Here is a 10,374-nt window from a genome sequence, read left to right on the forward strand (position 1 = left end):
CTCCTGAGCGCGCTCCTCCACCAGATCTACACCATGGGCACTGGGAACGACACCCCCCACTTCCAGGTAGGTCCTGATCCTACTTCTCTGTCCCCGGAGCAGGAGCAGGCTCTGGTCCCTGCTCCCTCGCTTTGATAGAGCTGCTGAGAATAGGGGAGGGGTGAGCAGAGCTGGGAACAGGCCCGCAAGAAACTGGCAGTGGGGGCCCCTTCCCTCCAGAGAGGATTGCATTACCCCTCCGTGGCTGATCCCAGCCTTCCCTCCTCTCCTCATTCTGTGCTCTGCTGCCTGGACTCTCCCGGGGATCCTACTTCCCACCCACTGCAGTTTGGCTGTTCCATAGTCTGCTGGGTACCAGGCGCTGTGCAGAGAACTGCTAAGAGCAAGGATTGAAGAGGCAGCAGGCATCCGGCCATGAACTTTTGCTTAGTCTCTCTGGAGTGATGTGAATGGGAGAGGCCAGGATGTGCCTTTTGAGTCTTGCCAGGGCTCCTAGAGAATCCTCCTAATTGTCCCCTGACTGGTGTGGCCCCATGTCCCTTGACTGGCGGGTGCTCCCTCCTCTTGCAGGCTCTCCACAAGAGCTTTTTGCAGAGCCTGGACAGCATGCTCAGGGGCCTGCTGAGCGAGACCCCCAGCTTGGAGAAGCTGCAGCACCTCTTGGAGGTGAGTAGAATGGGACGGTCTGGGGTGGAATTGCCCCTGAACCCTGTGGGAGGGCAGCAAACGAGATATTAGAAGAGCCACATTTCCATTGTGTCCTTCCAGCTTGGACCCAGCCGGCCACACTTTCCCAGAGCTGCCAGTGCAGGGGGAAGGAGCTGGGACTGTCAGCCAGCGCTCTGCCCGATTGCATTAAGCACTAACAGTGAGCAGCAGGCCTGGCTGGGGACTGAGAGACTGAAACCCCTGTGAGATGCAGGACATGGGCCTCTGAGAAAAGTCACTGGCTCCTCTCTAGGGAGACCCTGAGATACAGGAGGAGCCTCAGGGAATCAGCTCTTCTGTCCTAGGGACACTGCAGTTCCCGGAGGGATTGTCCTCACGGCCGTTCCATCCATCCTACCAAGGCCCTTGCAGCTGGGGTCTGGGGTCCAGGGCATGTGCCTTGATCCTGACGTGCTGTTCATGGATCAGGGGTTCAGGGCAAACGGACCAGCCCTAAGACTGACCATTGTCCCAGCCTGGAGAGACGATGAGCTTGTGCTCAGCAAGACGTGGGCAGTGTCATGGACCCCCTTTTCAAGCTCTGCGACCAGGGGTCAGCTGTTCCACCCTGAGCGCAAGGTGTAAGCCCCATGGGGACCGGGAGAGGCTCGTTTGTAGAGCATGTACGCCTGCCCACTGACCCTCCCCTGCCTCCTTCTCCCGCAGCACATCCATGTCTGGATCCCATCAAAAAGGGCCCTGGAGAGAGCTAGGGCCATACAGAGCAGCGCTGCCCTGCTCGAATTCGCCACCTCCCTGCCTGGATTTGACGTAAGTGACCTTTGACCCCAGCATCCTGCAGAGTCAGGGCTTGAGTCAAGTTCCTCATCCCATGGCTAATTGGTCCCCCCTGGGTCCGCAAGGGACTGCGTTCCATAGGCCACGGGCTGGCAGATTTGTGCCTGGCCTCAGGGCCCTTGTTATTCTGGAGCAGCTAGGCAGTAAGTGCTCATAGAGGGCCTTTGCCCTGGTCCCTTTGCTCCAAGCTCCCATGGGGGCAGAGAGCTCTCGCTCCTCTCGCCCAGCGCCTCCTACAGAGGGGTGGGAGCAGAGCTCTGGCCCAGGGGCGCTGGAGAGCTGAAGGGAGAAGGTTGATGGATTCCCCTCTCCTCCTCCTTCCACCAGACCTCCTCCGACTTCTCCATGGCAGGCGACTTTGTGCTGCAGCTGGGTCTCCATGTATCCCACCCAGCCGAGGACATCAGCCGGCAAGCCAGGGGTGGGATATATTGGCTGCACAGGCTCCTGGTGCAGAAGAGGGGTAAGAACCCAGCTGGGCAATGGGACCCCATGGAAACAAGCCTCTCGGAGACTAGCTCCAGCTGGCCATTGGGACGCCTAGAGGACTAAGGCCTCTCTGTTTAGACCCACTGTAGAAGGGCAGAGGAACCCCAATAGTAACAAGGCCCCTCCTTTGAGACTCCCTCTGCTGGGCAATGGGACCCTACAGAAAGAAGCCCCCTCCTCTGAGACCAATCCCACCTTAGATGATGACTCTTTCTCTTCCACTCTCTCTGAATTAGGGAGATGAGTGTGAAAGTGCCAGGGAAATTGGCTGCTTTATTTCAGAGCCCGGCTCTGTCGCCAGCCCAGGGAAATAGCCCACCCACAGGGCAGCCAGCTCGTGAGGGGACAGGAACAGAGCTATTGAGAGACATGGAGGGAAAGAGCCCATCATGAGGGCAGGGGTAGGAGCAGAGACCACAGGGGAAGGACACAAAGCTTGTAGGATGTCACCAGTTGGGTAGTCAGGGCCAGATCCTGACTTCAGTGGGTGTGGGGGGTTCTCAGTATTAGACACCACCATTAACAGGCACCCACTCCCAGAGCACAATGACTCTAAGGGTCACATGATTACTGTGATGACTAAAACAAATCCCCCTTCTGGTACTAAACCGCCTGGTATGGACCCTGCGATTCCATTGGGCTGTGGATGCCACGAGGACCCTGGCCAGTGTGCACCCAGACGGAAACCGGCAGTGAAAGCGGAATGCCAAACCTCCCCAATGGGTGTGTCTTTCTCCCCCAGGGCTCAACATCACCGAGGGAAGAGAGCTGTGGTGCCGGGAAGGGCTCCAGGATACCGAGCGCCTGGGCTATAGAAACCTGGCCAGGGTGGGAGAGGTAAGGACTCTCTGCCGGTGCATTGCAGCAGCTCAGGTGTGGAGCTGTCTCCCCCTGCAGTGAGTGTGTCATGGACACAGGGCAAGAGCCTGCTACTTATTTGCAGCAGAGTATGTGAGGTTCCTGGGAATGTCAGTGGGGTGAGGCGTGGGAATGACCCAGATCTAAAAGACCCCTCACCTCTAGCGGGTGAGCTGCAGGAAATATCGCTGCTGGGAGCAGTAGAGTGCCTGGGTGAGCTGGTTTCAAAGTGCGGAGACCCATTTCCAGCATCTCATGGCACCTGGGTTGAATCCTGCTCCAGAAAGAGCTATTGGAGGCCTCAGTGCCTGCAGCCTCTTACTGAAGGGGGTTCTTTGGTCCATGGGACCCCAAAGGTTGGCTGCCCCAGGACTCTTCTCCACCTTGTGAGCCACCAGAGGGATTTGGAGCCTGGTTCTGAGCCATTGCAAGGGCTCTGATTCTGTTGGTTTTAGGTCTTTGGTGAGATATTCACGGAAGAGCAGAAAAAAAATTTTCTTCACGGGGCGCTGGAGGCCATACACCACCCCCTGCTCCATGTCAGCCAGGCTGGGCTGCTGCTCACCTACTCCATCATTGGGGAAGCCGGCAAGCTGCTAGATGACGAGGTAATCAAAGAGGGATCAACTGGGGAGGGAACCCCAGGGCCTTTCACCTCCAGGCCATTGACAGTCACTCCCATCCCATCCCCACGCGCTGACCTGGGAGCAAGGAGAGGATGAACCCAGGCAGGTGCCATTGGTAGGTGCCAGCTTGTCCCCTGAGCAGCTCAAAGCAGGGCAGACCCAGCTCTCCAGCAAGGCTATTTCCTAACAGGCATCACATCAACATGCCACGCTGCCATTGCTCATGCTAGGGGCTGCCAACTCCCCTAGCCACCTCTGTGAGCCTTTCATCCCCTCCGGGCCTCAAGCCGGTTCCTAGTGCTCTGGGATCATGTTATCTCAGCCCCCACCTGCTCTGGGAGAGCTGGAGAAGTCAGTCAGCGGAGGCTGCTTAAGTGCCCCATTCCCCAGAGCTACTGCCCATGGCATCATGTTAAGGATGGGGGATCCCTTGGGGAAAGGTGTCCACTTCCTCTCACCCCCCGGCACTACTGCCCAAAGCCTCCCAGCCCCACAGCTGGAGGGGGCGAGGGCGGCTGAGGGGATTCTGGGGAGCGGAGCTGAATCCTCAGCTGTGTTGGGAGGTAGAACAGCTCTCGGGGGGACTGAGAGGACTGGGGGCAGGAGTTCATTCCCCAATGGTGGGAGAGGGGATGGGAGTCACTGGAGAAGAGACGAGATTTTGTCTCGGGGGTTGGGTGGGGGAATCCGTCCCTCAGACATGGGGGGTAGGGAGGAAATTTTGCTGGCTCCCGGTGCCGTTAATCCCCTTTCTTCTCATGGGTGTCCGAGTCTCTGATTGATCCTTGTTCCCTGGCAACAGGGGGACATTAGAACAAACGTGATGTACAGGCTCTTTGCTATCAGGAGATCTGGCCTGGTGCCCCAAGGACTGGAGGGGCAGTGCTCCACGTGGCAGCCTTGAAGACCCACCCCCCGCTTCACATGACTAGAAGCCCCCAGCCCCTGCCACAGGTACTGCTCTGTCTCACTGTGCCTGGGGGGGAAGGGCTGGGGGAAGCGGCCATAGAGCCCACAGCACTGAGAGAAAGCCAGGCCGAGCACCTCGCTCTCACCACCCTGCCCCACCCCGACCCCTGGAGCTGGGGCCAGGCCAGATACTGGTTCGGAAGAATCAGGCTGTGGGGCTGGCCCAGAAATGAGAGCATCCGCAGAACCAGGGGTTATGCTCAATAGCCGTTGCAGTCTGGGAGGGGTGGCCTGACATGGAGCCCCTCCCCTGTCGTCTCTGCTCACACATTCCCATGGCCCGTGTCACCCCTGATGCAGCAAATGTCTGACCATCCCCCACCTCGGGCCCAATCCACTCACCTGGTATCTGAACCCTTCCCAGCCAGGAATGAAACTCGCCCCTAACAGTCTGGGGCAGGGAAGGATCCTCCCCATCTGGCAGGTGGGAACTGAGACGTAGAGGAAGGGCTGTGGGCCTGGTCACACAATCCTGGGTGGAGATCTGGGAAGTGGACTGGGTCCCAGCCTAGAGCCTTTCCCGCATGGGCACTTTCACTTTCTGCCCTTTATTCTCCTCTACAGCTAGGGGGTCTGTGAGTGTGAAATGAACAGGGAGGGTGATGGGGTCCTGGCATATAGCCTGGATGGGAGCTCCCCTTGGCTTGGACCCCAAGGTCAGAGACATCTTGGTCATCCTGCTGTCCTTCTTCTATTGCTAGGAAGGGAGTCCACCGATGAAGGGTCTTTCGGGCTCCAGTAAGCCATCCTCATTCCCTCCCGCATGTACCACCCTGCCCTGCCCTGCCCTCCGGTTTCCTCGCTGTTGCCTCTGGCTTGACTCTTGACTCAGGTCTCTGGCTATGACTTTGGTATGACCCTTCTTGGCTCCAGATTTTGGTTATGAACCCCGCCTCAGTATTTTCCTTGCCTTTCTCTAGCCTCGCTCCAGTCCCTCCACCCACCCGCTCCAGCATTGCCTCCTCCTCCTGATCTTCCCCAACCCGTCGGATTTTGACTACCTGGATTTGACCTTCGGCGTGTCTATGGACTTTGGCTTGAGAATGGACTTGGATGATCTTTGGTCTGACCACCCGGCTTCGACCTCTGGCCTGGACTTGGACACTGGCTCTGGTTCTGCTTCTGTTTTGTTGATAGACTCTGATCTCAGTTTTGATCCTGGTGTGTCTAGCATCACTCTTAGCCAAGTGCCATCCATGTGCAAAAGGGGACCCATCACACCAGGTGTGAACCATGGCCTCACTACATGAGCCTGGCCCGGTGCTGCCCCTACTGGAGTTGTGCAATGGAAATGACTGAAAATGTAGGGGTTCCTTTAAACAACCTCCACCAGCATTCTTGACTTGGACACCCGGCCATAGTATAATTGCCCTACCATCAATCAGACCCTAACCCCTCCCTTGATTCCTTAAGCCCAACCCCTTGACCCCTTAGTCCCTCCCACCTGTCACCAGAAATCCCGCCCCATGGGGGTATTACTTCCGGGGTCAAGGCGGCCGCATGACCAGATGCAAAGGGATGTCATGTGACACCTCTAAGAACTCCTCCCATCACCCTCTACCAATCAGAATGGGTTTCATCCCAAAAGGACCACCCCGAGAGGAGATTTGACCAATCAGGGTGCCTTCCAGGGTGGGGGTGACCTGTCCAGAAGTGGGCCGTGTGACCCCTCTAAGAACTCCTCCCACCACCCTCTACCAGTCAGGTTGGGTTTCGTCTTGAAAGGACCATCCCAAGAGGAGATTTGACTAATCAGGGCGAGGTCCGGGACAGGCTGACCTGTCCAGAAGTGGGCCGTATGACCGCACTAAGAACTCCTCCCAAGGCCCTCTGCCAATCAGAGTGCAGCACCATTACCCCATCAGTCCCAGCGCTGGACAGAAGAGTCCATCTCTTACCAACGACACATGTTTTAGAAATTGTGGAAAGGCTGTTGAGAGGAAAGATGAACTCCTTCACCAACCCCGTGAAAACTTCGGACTTTGTTTTAGCCCCGACTGTCTTTGACCATACGCAGAGAAAGTGCTACATCAGCAACAGTTTGAGGAGGAGGAGGAGGGAGCGACCGAGGGGAGCCCTTTGGCCCGGCTATTGATGGATATGCCGGAACCCGAACCAAACTGCTTGTGAGACACCCTGATGAGCATGGTGGCCTCTCTTTGTCCACCCCCTTAGAGGTGAAATGCGATCACGGCTTGCGGGAGTCACAGGCGGACAAGGTGAACGGAAAAGACAGCGCTCAGGTAAATGAACGATTAAGAAGAGACGGTCGAGGTCTTGCGGCCAACATAGATCTTTTGGAACACCTCATTGCCCATGACGGAAGATAGTACGTTCAGTTCTGCCATGGCATTCAGAAACACACCCCATTGTTTAGGTACATGTCTGCTAGGAACAGAGCGCGTCTGGGTGATGGCCCTGCCTAAGTCGAGCATGTTAGAACCATTAGCCACAGAACTTTTATACACAAAAGCCCCTTTATCGTTCCACGAAGAGATATTTTCGTCCTGGCCCAGTTTATTTAGCAATACTAACGCTTATTCACGTTATCCAACACCTCCTGAGCAACAGAGTCTGAGGTCTTTGGTGTTTCTGGAGGTTTGGCAGTTACACTCTGTTCCTGTTCTGGTAGAAACAGACTTATGTTCCCTTTATCCACATCGTTCTGCTTCACGTACATTAGGTACTTTTGAAGCCCGGCGCTGTAAAGTTTAGCCTTTTTGTATTCGGCTACATCAGTTCTTTGAAGTACAGACTTCATTTCAGCATCCAGTAAGCGAGTTGCGGTCGTTCTAATATTTTCCTCTGCCAGAGGGGGAGCCCTTAATTGCTCCAACGGGTGGCTGGGCACCAGGTACATTTTTTCTGCATACTCCATTATCGATTAGTTAAAAGCCCCGTTATCAGAGGGATAGCATTGCAGGAGTTTTCAGTCCTTCGTTTTTTATTCACACCCCCTAGAGCGCATGCTCTGGGTTTGTGAATGTGTGTGGTTCTGCGCACGTTCAGAGCCCCTAGAGCGCATGCTCTGGGTTTGTGAATGTGTGTGGTTCTGCGCACGTTCAGAGCCCCTAGAGCGCATGCTCTGGGTTTGTGAATGTGTGTGGTTCTGCGCACGTTCAGAGCCCCTAGAGCGCATGCTCTGGGTTTGTGAATGTGTGTGGTTCTGCGCACGTTCAGAGCCCCTAGAGCGCATGCTCTGGGTTTGTGAATGTGTGTGGTTCTGCGCACGTTCAGAGCCCCTAGAGCGCATGCTCTGGGTTTGTGAATGTGGGCGTTTTCACTCACAGTTTCCTCAGGGTTTGGTGTGGCGGCGGCCGCTAAGGAACTGGAGTTGTGGTTGTGTTGTTGCAATACCTCGGGGAGGATAAAAAAAAAAAACATTTTACAAAACTGAACTTTACCATCCTTCTCACCACACCTATGTATTTACTTAAAATACAAAACCTCATAGAACAACCAAACCAATAAGCAAAATATATTTACGGGGCTTCATCCATCCATCAATCACTGATGCTGGTGAATTTTCCTTTTCAGCTCTCTCTTTCCTTTTTCTTTTGAGCTTGTTTTCCCTCTGGTCTAAGGATCTCTCATGTTTTGACCGTACTGCGGAGCAAACAACATTATTATAAAACACATGAAACCGTCTTGTAAACTTAAAAAATAAAATATTCATTAAGGTGTTTTTCTATTTAAAAAGTCACAGCTTTAAAACAAATAATCCATTTCAGGCTGTACAACAAACACAGGTTTTGAGTTTATTTCTACCACTTAAAAACAAAACAAAACAAAACAAACAACAAAAAACCCATAATTTTTTTTTTAAAATACATCTCATTTTGCAGAATAAAAAACCAAACTGCTTTTAAAATCCATTTTAAAACCTATTTTGCACAGTAAAAAACCTTGTTAGTTTGAAACAAACCAAGTACTTTTTAAAACCTACACCTATGCCTTGCACAGACCCCTCTCTCACACAAAACAGCAGCTTTATAAAACACACCAAACCAAGTTTGCAGCCCTATACTTTTCAATACCCCCCCATGCATTTAAATGGCCCATGCTTGTTCTGTCCCTCAGCCACGTGTGCTTGGGCCTTTGGGTTAGTTACTATTATTCCCCCAATTGCCTCAAACCCATTAAAAACAACACATTATGCAGAGTAAAAAAAACCTGTTAGTTTGAAACAAACCAAGTACTTTTAAAACCCCACACCTATGCCTTGCACAGACCCCTCTCTCACACAAAGCAGCACATTTTAAAAAAAATACTTTTCAATAACGCCCCCACGCATTTAAAAGCCAATTTCAAAAAAGTTCCCTTTCACTATGGGATAAAGTGTTGCAAGCACATGCTTGTTCTGTTCCCCCCCATGTGTGTTTGGGCCTTCAGGTTAAAGAACAAGAACAAATTGTAGTTAGTATTGCCACCAAATCCCTATACAACTTGCGTAATACCTAAAGTTTTAAAAAAATGTATTAAGCACAACTATAGTTAAAATGGTTTTTACCTTGGCCTGTTGGTGAACTGCAGCTTAAAGTTACTGGTTCCATGCTAAGCAGATCACACTGCAAAGAAGATAGACACCATTAGGGTTACCATATCTCATAAATAAAAAAAGAGGACCCTCCACGGGCCCTGGCCCCGCCCATTTCCCCACCCCTAGCCCTGCCCCAACTCCGCCCCTTCCCCATCCTAACCCCGCCCCTTCCTCCCTCCCACTCCCAGCCAGGGGGAAAGGGCTGCCCAGTGCTACTGGCTTCAGGGTTTGCCGGGCAGCCCCCAGACCCTGCGCCCCCAGCCGGCGCTTCCCCAGCGCAGCTGGAGCCCGGGAGGGGAAGCGCCCAGCCGGGGGCGCAGGGTCTGGAGGTACGGGGGCTGCCCGAAGCCGGTAGCGCTCGGGCAGCCTGGCTCTTAAACAGAGCCGAAGAGTCGGGGAGGAGCAGAGCCGCCATTTTCCCGGACATGTTCGGCTTTTTGGCAATTCCCCCGGACGGGGGTTTGACTGCCGAAAAGCCGGACATGTCCGGGAAAAAGAGGACGTATGGTAACCCTAGACACCATTATTTTCCAAAGACAGCATGGGCAAAGAGTGGCATTTCAGAGTTAAAGACAGCAAGCCTTACCTCTTTCTGCAGTCCAGCAGCCATTCAAGAACGTTTCTGTTGAAAAGGACAGTCTCCAACATACCTGAGCTTTTTATAGCATCTTAGCCCATTGTTTCAAACAGACTTCAACATAGTAGCTAGCATGTTAATTTAATCACCACAGCTCTGAAAGAATAGATCCTTAAGGACTTTAGGCACCTCTCCCATAGCACACCCTTTTGTGATCTGGGGTGGGGGAACCAAGTTGTCTGCACAACAGGGCTATTTTTTTAAGTAAGTTAAAATAAATTTTTCAGTAGGGCCATCTTACAGTATCGAACAGTACCCATTTCCAAGTGGGGGGCCCTTTGCAGATATTAATGAATGTCTTGGGGCTTTTTTATTAAACATGTCTTAATGCTTAAAGTTTGGGGGGGGGGTTCCTAGAAAGAATGACCCATAGCAATCAACCAACTCCAGGGTCATATTTAAACCGTCCAATAGTGTCCCACCAACTCCTGGGGTCATATTTAAACTGTCCAATGGAGTTCTGCCAACTCCAGGGGTTATATTTAAACTTTCCAGTCGCATCTGCGAATTCCTGAGGTTTTATTTCATTTCATATTAATCAGAACTCACCATCCACACCCACCCACCCCCCTTACTATGGGTGCACCCCCATCAAATTTAACCCTATGGCAACAAGGGTAAGTAATCGCAGTCACCCTGGCTATTCAGTGAGGGGGGGAGGTGTAGTTAAACCCATTCAGTTCAACTCTACTGTACTCAAACACATGTCTGAACAAGCCCTGTTTGTTTTATTGTAAGCACATTTTTTT

At 53.0% G+C, this 10,374-nt stretch overlaps 1 protein-coding gene across 1 annotated transcript; it reads left to right on the plus strand.

The window, feature by feature from the left end:
* The first annotated feature begins 452 nt into the window (after positions 1 to 452).
* On the plus strand, positions 453 to 2,058 carry LOC135979440 (maestro heat-like repeat-containing protein family member 7). The gene is made up of 3 exons (XM_065579800.1): positions 453 to 666; positions 1,375 to 1,479; positions 1,834 to 2,058. Exons 1-3 carry the CDS (start codon positions 607 to 609, stop codon positions 2,056 to 2,058), a joined length of 390 nt encoding a protein of 129 aa, XP_065435872.1. The 5' UTR covers positions 453 to 606.
* The last annotated feature ends 8,316 nt before the right edge of the window (positions 2,059 to 10,374 follow it).

This window comes from Chrysemys picta, unplaced genomic scaffold (genome assembly GCF_011386835.1).
Source record: "Chrysemys picta bellii isolate R12L10 unplaced genomic scaffold, ASM1138683v2 scaf858, whole genome shotgun sequence".
NCBI lineage: Eukaryota > Metazoa > Chordata > Testudines > Emydidae > Chrysemys > Chrysemys picta.

Excerpts from the sequence above, each read along its gene's own strand:
- LOC135979440 (XM_065579800.1), top strand. The coding sequence starts at position 607 with ATGCTCAGGGGCCTGCTGAGCGAGACCCCCAGCTTGGAGAAGCTGCAG. Across the intron at positions 667-1,374 it reads AGCTGCAGCACCTCTTGGAG|CACATCCATGTCTGGATCCC; the intron begins GTGAGTAGAATG and ends CTTCTCCCGCAG. Across the intron at positions 1,480-1,833 it reads CCTCCCTGCCTGGATTTGAC|ACCTCCTCCGACTTCTCCAT; the intron begins GTAAGTGACCTT and ends TCCTTCCACCAG.